The following is a 22069-nucleotide window of genomic DNA, read 5'->3' on the forward strand; positions in this document are numbered from 1 at the left end:
ACCAAAACCCTGTAATATTTTACATACCTTGTTAGCCTTGGCTTTCAAGCCTGGTCTTGCATGTGCCTCATAGTGCCTGTCTATTTTTTTTATCTAGCATTCCATTGCAAGTACACATATCTTTCCCTTGAGAAAAGAACATTGTGTAGCTTTCCCTGACAACTGTTATTTCTGCGCATCTCATGCTTAGCCAGCAAGATTATCTTTTCCTTTCTACTGAACGGTCTTTCCCTGAAACTGAATGCATACATGAAAATGTAAGTCTGACTCTATATTTCCAGGCCTATTGTTCTACCTTAATGTACTATAGTGAACTTACTAAGAATAAGGTGAAAACCCTCACTCTGACATGCTCTGTTGAATCAAATGCTTTGTTTTTATCTGCCACTATTAATTTTGGTTCTGTTTGTCCTTTTTCATGTCATTTACTATTTCCCTAAATATCACTAATACTTCTTGAATCCCTTTACCTCTGACCCCATAAATATTATAGCAGTAACCCACGGATGGCTGTGGTTATGCTGGATTTACTCGAGTGACCAAACAAAGCCAACCTTGGGTAAATACAGCATTACCCACACCCAACCATGGATTATTGCTATTAAAACATGATTATTTAAGAAAAATGTTACTTAATTTTCATAAATAATGTTGCTTGTGTAACGGTGCTTTGATGTTCTTCCATGTTTTCCCTGGTATTTTGGGGCTTTCCTGGTATACTGTGCATACATATGGGACTTGAGTGTTCCCATGCTTGTGCAGTACATCAGTGCTGTGTAAAGGAAGCAGTGGAGAAAGTAAGATCTCCGTTGCCTTTTTTCTTTTTTAATTAAAACAATGAAATCTGGAGACTTCAAATGAACGGAAGAGATGGCGAGAGAGAAATATAATGATAATCAGGTAAGTTTTTCTAGTTTTGTATAATGTATCTGATTATCCTTGTATTTAGTTCTGTCCCACCTCTTGTTCGTTTTAAGGCTCCAGTTTTTTTAAGCTTACTTTTTAAAATAAGAAAATGAAAGAAAAGTAAAATTTTTATTGTGTATATTAATAGAAGAAAGTCTGGGTGACTGGACTTTATTCCATTGGTATATGTTCGATTTACAGCGGGCACACTGGTTGGGTTGACCAATAAGCGTGCTCTTTTTGTTAATGGCCAGTCGTTGTATAATTTTTTCTATTATATAATGTAATTTATTTTCTAATCTTTTTTGCATTAGTTTCATAAACAGTTTATACTCTGTTATTCAAAGTTATAGATCTCCAGTTTATTTCATCCATCTCTCCTTTCTTTAATATAAATCTCATCACACCTTCAAATATTTTTTCATAAATTATCCCATTATTTAACCATTCATGAAATACTATTATTAATATTTCTTTTTGCCATAGCATTAACTTTACATGTTTGATATTCTATATCATCCATATCTACATTTGTATTTTTATTACTGTATTAATCGGGTTTATGTTATACCATTGAACGCTTAAAAAAGCGAACAATGAATAATCAACCCCATGTAAGCGAAAGCTTACAATCTCGAAAGCTCGGAACAGAGATTTTTTTCCAAAGGAAAAAAATCGCTGTTCCAAAAAAAAGAAAATTGAAAGAATGCATAAAGTGGGGGGCTTCGACCCCCCCCCTACTTAAATATACCAACTCCAAGATCGCACTACAGTGCCGAAAACGGCAAAGTAATGAAAGCGGCCAAACAAATTCTTTCCCTGGGAAAGAATTCGCTTAAAAGCCGTTTCGCTATTTTGCCTTTTCGTTGTTTTAAGGTAGACCAAGACGCATTCGATAGAATGCATCTTCGGTCATCTAATAGGAACCCTGTTCATCTGCTGTTCCAGTTCTTTATTTTTTTGTGAAAACTTTTGCCTTACACGAATTTTTCCATTTTAACCCTTTTTCTTTTATCATTTTCTCTCACATACGTAACTATTTTAGATATCTGTTTTTCAATTTTACCATTATTACTTTTCTTTTCCCTTATTATACCACCATCTTCCTTTGCTTGAGTACTTGGATATGGTGATAACCTCTTCCTTCTTTTCCTACAAAAATGTTTTTGTCTGTATAAACTGTTTCATTCTCTCTCAATTTTTCTGATAAATTTCTTCTTCTTTCCTAAAATAATTTAATTTAATTCCCATCTAAACAGCCTGAAAATTCCTTTTGAATTTGTACATATTCCTTCTTGTTTTTCGTCTTTTCTCATTCTCCCATATAAAATGCATCTTTTTATATTTCTTTTTAAATGTGTTATACATCATTCTGTTTTAAGGAAATCTCATTGCTAAATGATCCAGCCATAGTTTTATGATATCTTCCTGACAATCCTTGTTCCACTGTTTTTCATTTTTTTTTTTTTGTTAATGTCCTTCCCTATCTTAATATATTCTTTATTTTCGTCCGTCTCTATCCATATTGCTAAATGATCTGAAAAGCTGTCTTTTATAACTCTTATTGTTTTTGACAATAGAAAATAATCTGTCTCTGTCTAAAATCTTTCTGTCCAATGTTTTTACTTAAATTCCATAGTTTTAAATTCCCACATTTTATCGCTTTCTTATCAGGCTTATATTTTTGCTTTTCTTTTCTTAAATTACAATTAAAATCTCCCTAACTATGATGTACTTTTAACAATATTTAATATATCAGAAAATAATTTCTCCCTTTCTTTATACAGCACATAGACATACATTGCTTTTATGCTATACACTTTCTTTTCCCATTTAAAATAGACTACCATCAACCTATCTAATTTAACTAAATTATAACCTAGGATTTTTATTCCTTTTCTATATCATACAGCAATTCCTGAACAACTTTCATGTCCCAAGTTTCATGTTATACCACCTGACCATAGCGTTTGTTCTCTTTCTTCTTTATCTAAAATTATAATATTTGTTAGTATTATTATAACCACATTACACTTATTACACCATTCTGTTATTTCAATTCTACTAATTATATTTTTAGTACTATTAACATTGGTCATTAGTATTATTTTAAGATTATTTTTTGCTCATCTTTGTGCTCTGCCAGAAGTTGTTATAATAATAATAGCTCACAGTTTATATAAAGGGTCTTTGCTTTAACAAGTTCTAATGCAGCATATTTTGTAAAATTGTATGTTTAGGCATATACATGAAAGTTGTGCTTACATGTAGTCAACTGATTCTGTCAGTGTAGGTAGTCTTGCTTTAATGTAAGTTGATACTACATATTTTGTTTTGTTTCATTTTAAACTATATTTTTCAATTTAACCTTTGTTAGTCATCCTCTTGAACTCTATTTTGTCTCATGCAGCTTGCATTCTAAGTGTTGCTTCGGCTTTGTTTAATTTAACATTTGAAATATATGCTTAATTTTCTTCGGTACAGTTAACATGTTGCACCCCCATGTATCTCACCTTAAATTGTTTGTCTATTCAGAAATTCCCTGACAAAAATAACCAACTAAAAAGCATAATTGCTGAAGCTACAAAAAAAAAAAACTGAATTGATTTCCCCTCCATCTAGACTGTAAGGTAGATATTTCTATTATCCAGGTCCAGCGTATTTTATTGCAGACTGCAGGCAGTTATATTGGACGGACAGAAAATGTACTTGTAAGGAATTTAGGGCTGGCTGAATGTGCAAGACATGGACTTTACCCATAGGTTAGGACTAATGAAAAGATAGAACCTAAGTTCTTCACAAAACTCAACTTTTTTTGTGGGTTACAGTTGGTAATCCCCACTGGGATGCACAAGTAACCCCCCACCCCAAACTCTTCTGTTTCAAATACAGTATTTCATCCATTGATTTGTGTATGATTTGATATTTAATGCTTTTAATTCCATATTTAGGAATTGTGCTGAGTGCTTTAGCGAGGTTGGATAAGTACAGTGTACATTCATTCCTTCATCAAATTCTGCTATTGGTCTTTTCAAGGAATGACGGATGATTCAAAAGGCAAGATCACCCCTTAGTAAAAAAAATATATATATATTATTCCATACATCTTAAAGGTAGGTGACCTTTGTTATTTTGGATAACCCCCATTATGACTTTCTGTGATATTATATGGAGTACTGTTTTTAAAGTCTGTGATGAAATTTATTGAGGTGCTTATTTTATTTTGTTTTGTTCTTTTCTTTTTTAGAATGATAGATCTGAAATCTGGCTCAGAGAAGAATGTTATGGTGGACATTAACTACAGACAGGGCAGAGATGGCACTGTTTTAGACACTGTTGTACAAGATATTTATCTTTGTGCCAGTGTTGAGTTTCTTTTGACAGTATTAGATGTGTTTGTCAAAGCTAATGAGCAAAGCTCTGATGCTCAGAGGAACAACAGACAGGCTACAGCAGCAACACCAAAACAGCAAGGTGAGTACTGCATGTAAAATGTTGCATTTATTTTTACCATGAATAATTTCCCTGAGCATCTTTTACATGACTGCTGCAGTATGAACACTGAACTCGCCTAGTGTTTATCCATACCTGTCAGAATGATGCAGCAGTACCATAAATTAACAGTTATCATATTATTTTGTCATGTGCTAGTGACTGGTGAAGCAGTTTCCAGACAGCAACATGCACATACTACAGTATGTATTGTACTGTCATGACTTGTCTTTTTTTTATTCCATTTTTAAGACTGGTAGATGAAGGAGCAGCTCTCTTTATAAATGATGCTAGCAATCTACCTGCCTTCCTAGCTATCTGATATTACCTGTCTAATTTAATCTATCTTCCTATCATACCTACCTGTATGTCTTAAAAAAGTCACATCAGACTTGGCTCACTTAAAATTGGAATTTAAAAGAAAAGGACCACAACAGGATTTGTTAATTGAGAGGGAACATAATGTATATATTCCAAATCTGGCCACAAAAAAGCAGCCAAGATCTATATTAGTAAAGATGCAGTCATGCTAGGAGAAATAACTATTGCTGACAAAATCTCGGCAATAGGGAAATATTAAAAGGTGGGACCATCAGGGTGTTTGTATAAAATGATTATTTGCTGCACACCAGGCAGAAGAGAGAAGCAGGTATAACTGGGAAATCAGTGGATTTCGGGAGGCATGTATTAGTTTCAAGTTGCTATATCCAGCTGTCTTCAGAATACATTTTTGCGACTGTTAAAATACATTCTTGGATGGGATTATACCTATTTATGTTATACCAAAAACTGTTATCAAGAGCTTAAAAAGGGAGAAACAATTAAGTTTCAGCAGGAAATTTAATTTATGGGTGGGCACTTGAACTTGCAGTAGTGAGGATGTAATAGGGGGCCAAGAAGGGAAAATATAACAAGAGAGGGTAGATTAATGTAAAGATTTTTGAAAGTGTTTGATATGGAAGAAGTAGATTCAGCAGTAGGAACACAGACAGGATTTCAAATGATTTCTCAATCTGCAATAACTGGACTAGGCTGTTTAAAAATTATATTTCATAGGAGCATACTTGTTTATTTGAAAGCTTTGACATACATACAGTAAGTGTTTCAGGTCATGCACCAGTTAAAGCTAAGATAAAAATACAGGATAATGACGTAAAAAGGAGACACTGGTGCTTTTCTACTTGCATGCTAAAAAGAGAGACATTTAAGGAGAGGGTAGGGGAATTAACTCGTGTTATTGAGGAATAGAGAAACTTCTTCAGAAGGGATAGCTACTGAGTGGATAAATTCGAAATGGGGGTTAAAAAATAGGGGAGAAACAAAAGATAAATATTGTTAAAAAGTAATGGGGATTTAGAGGGGCTGACAAATTAAAGTATTGCAGAATAAGAATTTTACAAAACAAGAAAAGGAGCAACTGTAGCATGCTAAAGGGTAAATAAGAGTATTTGGATAATATGGATGAGTTTAGAAGGGTTGATGTTCATCAACTTTTTTATAGCCACTCCAGGAAGACATTGTTATCATGAGGGATATGTTTTTCCATTCTAAAACTATAAACTAGTATGATTGTAGGAAAGAAGTTGTTCTAAAGACTTCCACAAACTGTTTTTGTTTAGAGCTTGATCATAATGTGAAGGATTTTATTGAAGATGATAGGTTAAGGAGACAAAAGGTACAATCTTCATATTTGAGAAGTCTAAAAGTTTGGAAATACTGTACATAGAAGGCTTCTTCTCATGATGAAGGCATTTCCAAAAGCTAGAAAATGATAAGATAAAAGTCATTTAAGAAACCGGGGCAAAAGTCATTATCATCAACCACCTTTTTCCTGTTTTCTATGTGGGGTCTGAGCATCACATCAGATATCACCATCTCTTTCTCAGTTCAATGCCAGACATCATCTTTCTTTGACAGTAATGCCTGACTGTCTTGGGCCTTGTGTCATACAATCAATGCTTCACTTTGCTGGACACCATCGTTTCCTCTTGCTTTCTTCCTGTCTCTCCCAAATTTTCTTCACCAAATTGTTTTCTGCTTTCCTGCACATATATCCAAGCAACAGCAATCTATTCCCTTTTCCATTCTGTGCAGTTGGAGATACTTTGGCTTCTGCTCTAATGTCCTTATTTATCTGTCCCGCAGAGTACATCCTACCACCGGTCTCAAGAACTTCATCTCCCTCTCATTTAGCATTATCAACTGCTCTGCCTTTACTACCTACGTTTATGTACCGTATAGTAGTACTGCTTGCATCATCTTGCTTTTCAGCTTCTTTGGTATTCTTCTGTCACACACTACCCTTGATACTCTGCCAGTTTGCTGTTGCTCTTCTGATTCTAGCTTCAACCTCTTCAGTCAGGCTTCCCTTGATGCTGTTAACCTGTTATATTATTTTCCCTTCTACCTCAATTTTCATCTTCTTCTGGTTTTCCTCATTTGTTGCCATGACAGTTTCTTGTCTGTACGCAGCTTTATACCCTGTGCTTTCAATTTTGCATCCCATTGCCCTGTCATTTGTTAAAATTTCTGTTCACTGTCTGCTTGAAGTACCAGATTGTCTGCATACAGCTGCTTTGCTGAGCTGTTCCCTCAGGTCTCTTTTTCTAATGTAGTCCATCACCATTCTGAACAGCAGTGGGTGCAGAGCTATACCTCCCTGAATATCCATTCACACTGGGATCCCATCTGCAAGCCCAAACACTATTTATACTTGGGTTACTAGGTTGTACATAGCCTGCAGTAATTCTACCAATGTTTCTCTGATTTCAAACCATCACAAGATTGCCCAGTTCAGCTTTCTTGACACCTTTTTATATGCTTCCCACTAGTCTACAAATGCCCAGTTGGACTCATTCCTCATTTCTAGCTTCGTCTCAACTGTCTGTCATACTACAAACATGCACCTTTCGCTGTGTGCTGCTGCAAGTATCCTCTGGAGCCATTTCTCCACTAACTCACTCAACATGTTGATAATATTTGCAGTGACCTCGTCTAAGCTTGCTGCTTTCTCTGACTTCATTTTCCTTGGTGCCTTTCTTACTTCCTCTAGAATGGGGTCGACTTTCTGTCTCATCATAGGTTGTATCTGGGACAGTACATCTTCTGTGGGGCTTTCTTCATTCAGAAGGTAGTGGAAGTACTCCTTCCATTAGCCTTTGGTGTCCTGTGAACTGCTGAGCAGGTTGTTGCTAACTTCTCTTATGAAGAATGTCTAATGGCTATCATCTTTATCTTTCCGTCTTTGCCTTGCAAACCTGATAGTTGTGCTACATGCAAAGAGTCTGGAAGAGTGTCTGTAATGTCCTGTTATTTGCTGTTGTGACCGTTTTCCCATCCTGTTTGTTAGCCAACCAGTATTCCTTCTTAGCCTGGTCCATCTTTTCAATCACCCACTTTTTCTGCCCACCTTTTATTTTCCCCAACTTTAAACACCTTTATTCAATTATCACAATACATAGGTGCACAGACGCTAATAAGAAAACAAACCATTTTAACATTTGTTGTATTCATGTATTATGCATTACATATATGTTTTTCTTTTTAATTGTTCACTGCAACATTGCATAAGTTTTTCAGTCCCTGCTCTCCTTAAACCTCGTTCCTCCTAAAGATTATTCTGCATGTATTGTTCCCACTAATTCAATTTTTCTATGCAAGTTGCTTCTTATCTTTCCTAAAGATCCCAATTCTAATTATAATTCTTTTGTCTCCTTTACATTATCCAGTAGTTCAGTTGCAGTTGGTTTAGAATTTGATTTCTGTTGTCTAATACTTGCTTGTTTAAGGGTCAGTAGCATTAAACTTGGTGAAACCTTAATTTGTATAGGCAATTCAGAGTCTGGTGTCCAAGCTCAAAATAATTATTTCCTTAGTTGCAGCAATTTGCTTCTCCAACACTTCTGACAGAGTATTCTGTAGGCAATTTTAAAAATCTGCCAACTTGTTTTACTCCCAAAATGCACGTTCCCAGTTACTTCTTTCTTTTCCTTCATACCTCCAACATTTGCTGTCTATCCAAGGAGAAATTCTCTGAAGTCTGCTTGGGGTATAAAAAATTCTATGCAGACAATTCCAAGCAAAAATCTTAAACCTTCTGGACTTTGTCACATACTTGGGGACCCATACAGTTATCTTTCCATAGTCAATTTGTAAATTGCCTTTCCAGTCACGCTCCCTAATCTCTTGTTAACCTCCTGTGATTGATTCTTACAGTTCTCTTACAATAGTTATATGCCCTTATTAATTATCCCTTTTTATCAGCAGCTTCTTTTCTAGATTCGGCTAAAAATTGCACTAGAGCTGGCCTTTCACGTAACACTCCATTTTGTCCCCTTTTTTCTTTGCCTGTAATCTTATATCCGTTATTGGAAGGTAACTCTCATATGTGCAGTTCAAACTTCTGCTTGGCCTCATCCCACACTATTATTTTTCCCTGTCTACTTATTTCCTCGCAATACCTTTTTTTCATTTGTCAGTATTCTCCAGTACATTCCCTTCCCCTCTTACCTATTTTCTGTGCCTTCACGTTTAGTTATCCCTATTTACAAAATCTCCATTCTCCATTCCCATGTTGGCTTAGTTCTTGGAAAACTTTCTGCAGCTTTATGAATGTAATATTCTGTGTGGTGGTGGTGGTTCTCCTTAAGGATTTGCACCAAAAACTTGTTCTGTGCTTATTTCTCATACTTCCCCTTTGTTTCATCGGCATCCTTTTCCACTTTGATTTATAACCTTTTGCTTGTGATATGTATATGAACCTTAACTGTGTAGCTCTAAAGTATCCATCCCCATCAGGTAATCCTAAAGCTCTTTGGAGAGGATTAATTTTTCCCATTTAACTCTTCGTCTCCCAAATAAATTCCTTCTACTCTGTATTTTATTTTATCTGTCTATCAGTCTATCTATCCTTTGTTTACTGGATTAGTACCAGGAGGCTTGTAACATCTTTTCAAGGGAGGTCCAAGGTGGTATTTTTACTACTAGGAAAGATTTGGCCAGTGCATCAGGGAATTTCCCTTACTGTTTTCAATAGGTGCCCTGAGATATTTTGCATCCACCTGAGCTGCCACAAATCCTGGCAGATGGGACCTCAGCTTTACATCTCATCTGAAGGTTGACACACTCAGAAATACAGCACCCCCCCCCCCTTATGCAGAACTGCTGTGTTAGCAGTCAGTCTACCTGGTATGGAAATAGAAACCACAGCCTTCTGCACAAAAGGCTTCTGTGCTGCCTGTTGCACCACTGACGCTGGTAATAATTATTATACACGACTTCTCTGGTTGAGAAAAATATCTGACCTGTATATAAAACTGAAGAGAGTAATACTACTTTCACGACTTGTATCTTACTTTCCATATCCATAATGAAGGTCTTCCAGTTTCTGTATTGTCTTTTGTTTAGACTCTTCCCACTTATACTTAGCTGCCATAACAGCATCCTTTCTAAGTCACTTACCTAAATACTTCATTTTTTCTATGTCCTGGTAAATATGCGTATTGCCAAACCAATTTCTGTATGAATGCATAGTTTGCTGTTGTACCCCTTGTTTTGTGTTAAGTAATCTTCTGAAACTCTCAAAACATATTCCACAACACTGAAATTCTATTCTGGATTTATCAAGTGCAAAATAATTATATCTGCAAATAATGCTAACTTTTCTTGATTTCAGAAATAGAACTGGTATGGTACTTATGAGTCCCTTATTTTCTTTTGTCATTGGCTCTAAATGTAGAGCAAATAACAAAGGGGAAAGAGGACTCCCCTCACTTGTCCCTCTGTTCAAACACAGCTTGTCAGAAAAGAACACTCTATCCTTAATTCTTGCTTCCAGCTCTTCATATATCCTCCTTATTTAACCCTATTAGGCTATCAGGAAATGCAAATGCTTCCATTGCCATACTCATAAAATCTCAGCTGAGGCGCACTCTGTTGAATGCTTCATTTGCAACAAGACCCCCCCCCAAGCAATAGTGGTATTTTCTTACATTCTGCTTCCCATCATTGTTCGATTTATGCTGACAAAGGTTTGCCTCCCTCCAAACAAAACATTGATCCAAGTTTGTCAATACTGGCAGCACCTTTGCCATTACCTTAGCTAGTATAGACCTATCCCCTTAATAGTCTTGGTTTAAAGTCAAAGTAGCTTTGTATGGGACTGCTAAAAAAGCTGCACATTGAGTAACAGCTTCTAAGCTAATAGACTTGTGTTTATGGGTAAATTTCAGTAATTGGCTAGTAAGTTTAGTGCCTGCATGCCAGGATAAAAGAAGTACAGAGGACGTGGAAAAAATCCGCTGCAAAAAATAAGGAAGAAACACTGACTGGGGAAAGTTCTGCAGCTGTTCAGCAAAAAGTAATGCAACCTCTAGACATGAATTCCAGTAACCTACAGGAAGATGCAAGACAACTGCACACAGACCTGGTTAAAATAAATGAAACACTGATGGAGTATATCAACACAAAACAACAAAGATCTGGAAAAAAAATGAAAGACGCTTTAAACAAATATTCATGTGAGGTGATAAAGCTACAAAAATCAGAAGTTGAAATGAAGAAAAGGCTGGCTGATTATGAGACTGCTCAGGAAAAGATGTTAAATAATAGGATTAGAGGACAGAGCACGTAGGGAAAATCTGAGATTTTCAGCTATACCAGAGAAGCCGGAAGGAACAGACCACATTCATTTTATGAAAGCACAAATAAGCAACTGCACTTATATTCCAACAGCAAGAGTTGTTAGTTGAAAGGGAACATTGTGTGTATGCTCTGAACCTGGCTATGAGAAAGCAGCTTAGACCTTTAATAGTAAAGGTGCAATCCTCCCAGCAGTAGGAGTTGATTTTGACAAAACTGTGGCAGAAGGACAAAGTACTAAAAGTGGGAGACAGCAGAGTGTTTGTGGAAAATGATTACTTATTGTACACCAGGCAAAAGAGAAGCAAATTTATTCCACTATTCAGGGAATGTCGAGATGCAGGTGTGAGAATCAAACTGTTGTACCCAGCTGTCTTCAAAGTTTTCTTCCCTGGAGGGACAAAATTATTTTTTAATGAAGTACATGCTAAGGAGGAAATATAAAAGCTTGTCCAACAAAAAGTGAGCCATGATGCAAAAAGAGATTCTGCTTCTTGTTCTTCTGGTAATAAAGACCACAGACAGGCTGTACCTGTGAAACATTTTCCAGTGTTTCAGTGGAAAATGTTGGAGTGAAGGAAGGGAGCACAAATGTTGACTTTAAAAATCGAGAGTACGTTGGAAATGAAGCAGAGACAAGACTTGGGAGATAGAGATGAACAGTAATGAAACCAGTAACATAATGTGGGATTACAATGCAATAATTATATGTGTGTGAAATATGACAGAACAAGAAAATATGGAAATATTGGACTTTTTCGGAATTTGTTGGACTTGTGGGGGAGTCTAAAGCATATGCCGTACTTCATCATGAATGTTCAAAAAAAATGCTTTAGGGAGGAGAAGAGGAGGGCGAAAGTTAACTGTGTAAGTAAAGAATTTTTTTTCTTACTAGCACTGTTTTTGTGGTGTATGGTTTTCTTTGCATGCTATAAAGTAAAGTTTTCTCAGTTATTTTTAAGTGTAATGGAGATTATAAATGGGTACAGGTACTGCTGTTGTTTTCTTTTCTTTTTCCTTCTCTCTTTCTTCTTTTCAGTTTCAAGAAATGTAGACAATGCAATGAAAAAAAAAAACTGGTTAAAAGAACATGACAGAAGAAGAAAAATGTGCTTTTTTGTCCCATTCCTGAATGGGGAAATGACTGTATTAAGGACCTTAGACTGGTTTAGTAACAAGTTTTAAGACTAAGCAAGTAAATGAAAAATAATATTGAATATTATGAGGCTTTCTTCTAGCAAATACATTTATGCTCAGTAGCAGTTCTGTAGCTGGTCTTCATGTTTTCATGGAAACAATCTGATAAAGAGAAACTGGCTGTCTGGTTCTCGTGTCTCCATGGAGACAGTCTGATAAAGAGACACTAGCTACAGTCTGGTGGAGAGTGATTGGCTGCAGAAAAAAAAAACTGAGAAGAAAAACTGGCTAGGAGATAATGTTCTCTGAAAGCATTCAGGCGTTTTCCCAGCTAGGAGAGGTATAAATAAAAGACACAATCAAGTAGCACTTGGTAGAAGCACAGGCTACACCATGCATCTTAGCATGTTTAACTTTTCTTTTAGGTTAACTTAAGTCTGTGAGTGTAGCTGTCAGTTTGGGAATTTTGTTCCTATTAGGAAGGTAAAACTTCAGTATTTGAAGATGTACATAGTTTCATGTGTTAGTATTAATTTAATAGGTTTTAGGGGGGGGTCTGGGGTGTTTGCTTTTTTTTTTTGTTTGAGGGCTTTCAGTAAAACAAAAAGTTTTGTAAGATCTGACATAGGCTCAGTGGATATGACAAGAAACAACTGTATAAAAGTTCAACCTGTCAAACAGTGCATGCATGTAACACAAAAGCTGGAGTTCGATATTTAATAAAAGGTGAGAAAAATAACTTTGTAATGCAATTATGCTTTCTGTAGTGCCTTTAAATGCCAGTGGTCTCACAGATAAATACAAAAAAGAAAGAGTAGTGAACTGTATTAAAAATGTAGAGTGCAAATAGCTGTGTTACAGGAGATACATTTAGCAAAAACTGAACATGGGGTTTTGATAAAGAAATTTTTTCAGGGTGGATATTCAGTGGAAAATCTGGGACAAAGGAAAATATTAGTACTTATATTAACTGCCAGAGGAGTTCTAATAGTGATAAAAGAGGATAATAAGATAATGGTAGATTTGTAGTGCTAAGGGGCTACAGGCAGAGGAGGAAGATTACAATGGCATGTAGTCATATTCCACCTAAAACTACTATAATGGAGCTTAAGACATTTTTGGGAGAAATCAGTTTTCAGCAAGGAATATTACTTATAATTGGGGAATGGAATGTGGTTTGCAACAGTGAAGATGTGTCCTGGGAAACCAGAAAGGAAAGTATAACAAAGGAGGGTAGATTTTTGAAGAAATTTGTGAAGATATTTGGCATGTAAGATGTGAATTCAGTAATAGTTTGGAGTGAATTTACAAATTCCCCAAGATATAAAAACTGGACTAGACTAAACAGAATTTACATTTCACAGGAGCGTGTGAACTTAATTGGAAGCAGGTCTTGATGCCCACCCAATAACTATTTCAGATCATGTGCTAATAATAACTAAAATAAAAACACAGGGTAATGAAATAAAAATGACACTGGTGCTTTCCCACCTATCTGTTGAAAAGAGAGGAATTTAAGGAATGGTGGAGATTTATACAGGAGGTATTAGAGAGGATAGACATTTCTTCTGAAAGTATAGCTAGGGAGTAGAATAAAATTAAGGTGGAGTTTAAAACTAGGGTTGATCAAAATAAAGGGAGCTATGGTTAAGAAGTAATAAGAATTATTTAGAGGGGCTGACAAAGTTAAAGTATTGCAGAATAGGGGGAATCTCACAGAAGAGGAGGAGGATCAACTGCAGACTGGTAAGCAGAAAATAAGGGATTACCTCGATAATATGCACAAGTTTAGAAAGATGGCTGTTAAGCAACTCCTTTTCATAACAACAGTAGAGCACAAAAACATTTAGCACGACGACTTAGATAACAAAGTAGAAAGGGCTGTCAGCAAGCTTAGGGTAGCTATAACAAGGAACATAACAAGAGATACCTCTAGAGATATTAGAAATATTTTGTAAGTTCTATGAAAATCTGTATAAAGCAAATAAATATATAAGTCAAGACAAATGCAAATGGAAATGTTTATGGAAGAATTAAATATGCCAAGGTTAGAAGTAGATGAGGCTCAATTACTAATGGTTAGCATAGGGGGAGATGAGAGAAAAATTGTGATGTATAACCAATCTACAGGAAAGTCCCCAGGAGTAGATGGTATTCCTGTGGAAGTTTGGAAGCTAGGAGGGAAAAAACTGATAAAGATCAGGAAGTTTTTTTTTTTTTATATTAAGAGAAGTACCAACATCCTACAAGAAAGCAGTGGTAGCTGTAATATCTAAAGAGGGTTAAGATCCATCAGATCCAACTTCATACAGGCCCATTTCAGTACTAAGCCATGATAATAGTGTTATTGTTTATACTGGATAAAAGAATGACAAAAGTAATGCCAAAATTGACAGATATGGATCACTGTGGTTATGTGGAGGGGAGGCAAACATCTGATAACATTAACAGAGTATTGATGATCCAGAAGGAAGCAGAATGTAAGAAAATACCATTATTGTTGGTGGGTCTTGATGCAGAGAAAGCATTTGACAGAGTAAGCAGGGACTTTATGAGCAGGGCATTGGAAGCATTTTCATTTCCTAAAAAAAAATTATAAGGTTGATTACAAAGAGGTATGAGGGATCGGAGGCAAAAATTAAATTGGGTGGATCCCTCTCTGATAATTTCTGTTTGAGCAGAGGAACCAGGCAGGGGTGCCGTCTTTTCCATTTGTTGAAGCATTATATTTAGAACCACTGGCAAAGAAAATAAGAGACTCAGAAATTCAGAGCTATAACTGGTATGGCAGTCAAGAAAAGCTGGCTCTATTTGAAGCTATTTTATATCTGACAAAACCAGAAAGAGACATTACAGTGTTGTGGAACATTTTGAGCCAGTTTCAAATGTTTTCGGCATACAAAATAAATGAAGCTAAAACAAAGGCAATAGCAGTAAGTCATGTACCCACAGACAAATTGGTTCAGCAAAATCCATATCTATGGAGATGTGATAAAATTAAGTATTTAGGAGTATGGATTAAAATAATTCTGGTGTGGCAGCTAAGGATATATGGAAAGAGACTAAACAAAAGATACCCTACCTCCCCATCTCTTCATCCCACTACACAGCTCTTTTTTCCTTTTGAGTCCTTAGAGTTTGTTTTTTTCTTTAAACTTTGGGCACAAGCACAGGTAGACTTTTTCAAGTACTAAAATGATCAACAATCTCTTTAATTCGACATGTGAATGTCTCTTGAATTTTGTTTTCATGTCCTAACCTTTCAACTTTTTCTCTGTTAACTGCACATCACTACATTATATTCATTACATTCCTTAGCTTACCATTGTTAACTTCATACCAAAATTGTTTACAAATGCTTTTAAACTTGCTGTTTGTACTATATTATTATGATTACTTACTGGAGTTTTGTATTCTTAATTTTTATCATTAGTTTGTGGAGCTTTTCTCCTAGGGTCTCCACTGAAAATGGGCTCTTGACCCAGTCGGACACTACCCAGTTAACAAGTGTCAGTAAGTAAATAAATAATAAAATAATGCAAAAACTGAGAAAGTTGAAGCTTTCTTATATGGATATGGATAGTAAAATACAAGCAGTCAAAATGATTTTAGTCCCTTTCGTCTTATACACAGGTCAGGCATATTTTTATCAACCAGAGGAAAAGTTGTGGATAGCAATTAATAAAGAGCTGAAGGACTTTATCTGAGAGGGGAAGATGGGAAGAGTCAAGTGGGATAAGATGAATGTCCTTCTGTTTTGCCGTTTCAGTATTCTTTACACGAGGGTGATTGCCTGCAAAGTGACCTGACCCGACATCCACCAATATACAAAAGACTTTAGTGCCTGTGGTGTGTGGTAAGTCACACACAGATTGCTATCACAAGTAGGCCATAAAATGATGTACACATGCACCATCTTCAGAACTTCTTTGCCGCCAGACAGAACGTGTCTCCCATACTTACGGTCTGCTCACTGAAGAGTTTACTGTTTCAACGTGTCAGATAAGTGCCCCATTGGGGAATCCTTTTAATATATTTTTGGTTGTGTATAGGGTTTAATGTTATCCAAGACACTCAAATGCCAATGTCAGATTCCACATAAGGACAACCACCAGCAGTGCCCTTTCTGTCATGGGTCTAACCATGACCATAAGTTCTGCCCCATCTGCCAGTCCTTTGTTCCCAGTACTTTAAGAAGTAGACTGAATCCTCTCTGCATTTCAGTGGTTAAAACTTCTTGCTAAAAGTGCAATGGAAGGTTCCTCGTGGCCGGAGGCTGAGTTATTAGTGAAGCAGAAGGCCAAGCAAACTAGGCCAGAAGCTTCAGCAGCACCTCCAGTGCCAGACATCTCTCCAGAGAAGGTCCCTAGTCCGGAGATACGATCAGGGCCTATGTCCGATCCACAGCTCAGACTCATTACAGAGGTTGCCTTGGAACAGGATATTAGCACTTCCTTAGAGGTACCGTAGGCATTCATTCTGGACGTCCAAGGGAAACCCAGACTTGTGATTACTGAAGGCCCTAAGGTGATCCCAACCATTCTAGTTAGAAAGGAAGTAGACTCAGACATAACCGAGTGTAGGCCTACATCTGGCCCACCATCCTTACATAGAGTTGATATTCCTAGCAAAAAGAAATAAAAGATTAAACATGTGTCTCCACCCCTGATTCTCAAAAGGATTGGGAGGCTTTCTCATAGATCATCTTTAATGCTTTCATCTCTCTTAGACCGCCTCCAGGGGTTTAATTTCCTTCATCTCTCTGGACTGCTTTGCCTTAAAAGATGGTCAGAGAAGAAACCTCTTCAGAAGAGGAACAATCTTCTGATGATGAATCACTTGCCTAGTCATCACAGATCGCCTCTCCATTGGACTATGCTTCCCCAGAGGAAGACTCCAATGGGGCTGATTCACCAGCAAAGTATATTTCCTTTAGTGACACCTTGACCAAGATGAGAAACATTTCAAGTGGGAAAGCAGTGAAATGTCTGATGTTTAAAAGCACTTCTGTGATTTACCGTAGGTGAACACGCCCCAGACTCTCAGGTGTCCATCCTGCAATCTTAGATGCATTTGCATCTTCAAGCAGAACACCAGATTCACTGCCTCCAGCACACAAAAAAAAAATGACTGATTTTATAAGGTGCCTGCAGACTGCAAATTTTTATTCAGAGCACCCTCTGCTGACCCATTGGTCATCACTGTGGCTTCTAGGCTTTTTCCCTCAATCTCCTTGGTTCCTTCTCATAAGGACAGCAGACATATGGAGAGACTAGGGGAAAAAGTGTATACGTCCACCAAACCCACATAACAAAATACTCTCTAGAGCTCTAGTCCCAATTATCTAAAATTATTTCAGATTTGCCTGATTCTGAGAATTAATCTCCAGCTACATCTTTGTTAGGTGCAACCTCTTAGCTGACTCACCATTCAATAAAATGTAGCTATGATGCAGCAGAGGCATCCGCTAGGGCAGCTGCCTCAGTATCTTTCCTTAGAAGATCTGCATGATTAAGACTCCAACCCTTACCAGAGGATATCAAATCCAAATTGACGGAGGCCCCTCTGGACAATTCAGCCCTGTTTGGCCCTGTTGGTGCTGATCTATTTAAAGTTTTGCAGGAGAAGGGTAAGAAGATGCAGGACTTAAAACACCTCCTGGTATCCCATGTCCCAAAATTCCAGAGGAACTACCTTTCTAAGCCTATGTTTGTTAGAAGACAGTCCAGGCCACCTCAAACCAAGACAAAAAAGTATGGAAAGAGACACCAGTCATTTAGAACAACAAGCCCCAGCACAAAAACAACCCTTTCCAGACAGGCTAGGGTACATTTGACTGTTTGGACCCCAACTCTCTCCCACCCCTTTCCCTTTGCCTCTCGTTTTCAACACCAGCTTGAGAAAACATTACTCAGGACTCTTGGGTGCTTTCCATCATAAAAAACAGGTACTTCATGGTCTGGGAGCCTCTACCTACTTTCAGAGGCATTCCCCAACCACCCAAAGAACAACTTCCACTGTTTCCACAGGTGTTGCAAGATATGTTGGATCAAGGCACCATTCAGTATGTCCCAGTTCATCAAAGGGGAAAATGGTTTTATTACAGGATGTTTCTAGTTCCAAGGTAAGAAGGCCCCTGGAGACCCATCTTAGATCTTTCCTTCCTTAACACCTACCTGAAAGTACCCATCATTAGGATGCTGTCATTACAAACTGTGTTCCCTCTGATCTTATCTCAAGACTTTATGGCCTGAATAGACAAAAAGGACACCTACCTTTGTATTCCAGTTCATCCCAGTTACAGGAAATATTTAAGGTTCTCTGTAGCCTCTGGACACTTTCTGTTTTTAGCTTTGCCCTTTGGACTTTCTATCACCCCAAGGGTATTTGCAAAATGCCTAATACCAGCTGTTGCATTCTGCAGACTGCATGGCTTCCCAGTTTTCCCATACCTGGATGACCTTCTTTTCCAAGCAATCACTTCAGAGGCACAATAGCAGAAACTCAGCCATGTAGTTTCCATTCTTCTTTTCGTAAGATTCACTATAAATTGCTAAAAGTTTGTTCTCTCCCCATCACAAGACCACATTTTCCTTGGATGCAGGATACAAACAGACCTCATGAAGGTCTTCCTTGCCATTCAGAAGGTCCAGGAGCTCAGTGCTTTCTTCAGCTTCTGACTGTCTAAAATACTGCTCCTAGAAAACAATTTTGGTTTTGGCAGTCACTTCTGCCAGAAGGGTTCCTGAACTCCAGGCCCTTATGGCCAACCCACCTTTCTTGGTGTTACACAAGGACAGGATATCTCTCCGCACCAATCCCTCCTTTATGCTTAAAGTGGTAAATGAGTTATCCCTCAACCAAGCTGTCCATCTTCCTACCTTTTTCCCTTCACCCCAGAAGTCTGCAGAAAGAGTTCTGCAAACCTGGACATGCACAGACAGATAAGGTTTTACCTAGACAAAACCAGGAGTATTAGGAAATTGGACCAGTTGTTTATTTCCTTTCACCCTAGAGCCTCAGGGCTTCCTATCTCAAAACATACTATTTGCAAATGGATTTTAAAGGCTGTCTCCTTCTGCTATGAATATCATGGAAAGAGCCTCTCTTCTTCCGTCAAGGCACACTCTACCAGGGCTGTTGCCTACTTGAGCATCTTCTTCAAAGGGTTGGACACCGATTCTATTCTGGAGGCAGCTACTTGGTCATCGGTCCATACCTTCACCAAGCATTACAAACTGGACAGCTTCTCCAAATCCAGGACAGGGTTCACTAGGGCCATTCTCCATGGCTTCCTGGAAAGCTCCTGTGCTCCTGCCTCCTCCCTCTCCTTCTCATGAGCTTTTGCACTCTGCCTCATGTAATGAATACTGCAACAGCAGAACAGGACGACATAGATTAGTTGTGCAAAATCTTGCCATAACAATTGATGTCCTTCTCTTCCCTGTTGCAGTATTCTATCCCTCCCTCCACCCCCCTTGGACTTGTTCCTTGGGTATACTTAGCCTGTATACCTGTTTCTCAAGCATTCTCCCTGGAGCAGTCAATTCTGAGGATGGTGCGTGCGTTAGGTGAATTTATGGCCTACGTCCAGTAGCAGCCTATGTGCAGTATGTGATGTACCATGCACCCTAGGCACTAAAAGTCTTTTGTGTGCTGGCTGACATCAGGTCTCTTGGCAGGCAATCTCCCTCATGTAAAGAATACTGCAACAGAGAAGAGTAGGGCATCCATTGTTACGGTAGGATTTTACACAACTAATCTTTCTTCCAATAGAACAGGGCGGATTGGTATTACCAAACTGAAGGGTTATTTCAGAGCTACACAGTTAACTCTCCTATACATAGCACAAGCAGAAAACTATAATTTAAAGTAGAAAAGGATGATGTTGAAACAGGGAAGAAGCTCAAGAAAAAGGAGAGACTGGGATTTTGGATGCAGGCCTTTAAGGAGAATAACAATAATCATACATAATATTATATCCATAATGTAGCAGAAAGTGTTCTAAGAACTAAGCCAACACGGGAGAGGAGAAAGGAGATTCTGCCAATAGAGATGACTGTAATTAGGGGTATAGACAATAGGGGGCTGGAATTTATTGGAGAAAAGTGGCAAAGGAACCAAGGTATTGGGAGCAAATAACTAGAGAGGGAAAGGTAATAGAATGGGAAGAGGCCAAGAATTTATTTGGACTGCTGGTTAGAGATTGCCTTCCCTATCATTAATTGATATCAGAGTATAGGTAAAGAGAGAGAAATAGGAGGGTCTTAAGCATAAGACCAGCAGTGGTAGAGTTTTAGTAGAATCTAGAACAGAAGCTGCTGTTAAAAAAGGTATAAGTAGTAGAGCATGTAAAATATTGCATGATAACTATAAGAATCAATCAGTGGAGGTTAGAAAAGATTGACAAGAGAGACTGGATAAGCAATTCACAAAGAAACAATGGGAGGATATATGTATGTCTCCCAAATATGCAACAAAATCCAGAAGATTTAGGATTTTTACTTGGAAATGTGTACATAGATATTTTTATACCCCATGTAGACTCTAGAGAATTTTTCATCAAGTAGACCGCAAATGTTGGAGGTCTGATGGGGAAGAAAGAGGTATTGGGGAACATATTTTGTGGGAGTGTAGTGAGTTGGCGAATTCTAAGGATTCCCTGCAGGATACACTGTCGGAGGTGCTGGGTGGGTTGATTGCTGTGACTAGGGAGATGATTTTTCTGAACTATAGATCAGAATTGCCTAGACATGGTAAAATCTTGCTGTTTCTAATAATGGTGGCTGCCAATAAAAGCAATTACTAGAGTCTAAACCAACTATATTAGAAGTAGTGAATTTCATAACTGAGACAAAACAACTGGAATTGAGATCTTTAGAAAGGAGTAGGAGCAATCTACGTAATATTTGACTGAAAATGACTGGGTAGATTATAAATGATACATAATGTTTGCAACTGGTTGTGTGTCAGTATGGTTTGTGATATGAAATGCTTGCAACTAGGATTGTGTCGGTGTGGTTTATTTTCATTTATATAAATGTATGATTGCTTATGTTGTAAGTGATGGTTTAACAAAGATGTTTCTTGATTAAAAAGGGGGGGCAGAAATTGAATACTTTATGTAAGGTTGCTTAGGTCATATGATATATAGCAATATATGTGAAGTATAATGATTGTTAATATTAATGTGTAATACAGTTTGATTACTTTTTTATAAGTGTAAATTTGTATATGTCGCTTGATAATTCAATAAAGGTGTTTAAAAAAACAGGTTTGTATGAAGCTGAATATGAAAGATCTTTAAACCTCTTTTTGGTAATACAGCCACTACAGCTTTTTGCCAAGATACTGGTGATTTCTCTGTTTTAAAATACTGTTAAACAAAACATTCCAGATCTTTATCTCTTTTTCCTGTCTTAACTCCCAAGCTTCAACAAGAATACCATTTATTCCTGGAGACTTCCCTGTTGATTTATCTATCGCCATTTTTATTTCAACCCTTCCTAGCTTATCCATTAAGTGTTGAGATTCATCTTCCTTTAACCTTGCCATAATTAAGTCTTCCATAAGTATTTCCATGTGTGCCTTTCTTGGTTTCCACATTCCTCTGCTTTATCTAAATTTTATAAAAATTCTTTAATACTACATAATACCGGTGGTTACTTTGAGTGTCATAGGCTTCCTAAGTTTGGCAACAACCCTTTCACCTTCCTATTGCCTAAGTCGTTTTGCTAAAATTGTTTAAATTCTGGAGTTAACAAAAAAAGGTTGCTTAACTGCAACGTCTGTACTCTCATGCATGTTATCCAAATAATCCCTTATTTCCCTTTAACACTCTTCAGTTTCTCCTCTTGTTTTGTCAGGTTTGTTTTATTATGCAGTATTTTTACCC

At 37.4% G+C, this 22069-nt stretch overlaps 1 protein-coding gene across 2 annotated transcripts in view; it reads left to right on the forward strand.

Moving 5' to 3' along the window:
- The window catches only part of VPS13A (vacuolar protein sorting 13 homolog A), a 4910496-nt gene that overhangs the window by 3024883 nt on the left and 1863544 nt on the right, over positions 1 to 22069 (forward strand). For both annotated transcript variants that reach the window (XM_044060868.1, XM_044060869.1), the window contains exon 38: positions 4154 to 4380. In XM_044060868.1, coding sequence (XP_043916803.1) covers positions 4154 to 4380 — 227 coding nt within the window. The remainder of the gene's footprint in view (positions 1 to 4153; positions 4381 to 22069) is intronic.

Source organism: Protopterus annectens, chromosome 2.part0 (genome assembly GCF_019279795.1).
Source record: "Protopterus annectens isolate FY-2018-M chromosome 2.part0, PAN1.0, whole genome shotgun sequence".
NCBI classification, from domain to species: Eukaryota; Metazoa; Chordata; order Ceratodontiformes; family Protopteridae; genus Protopterus; species Protopterus annectens.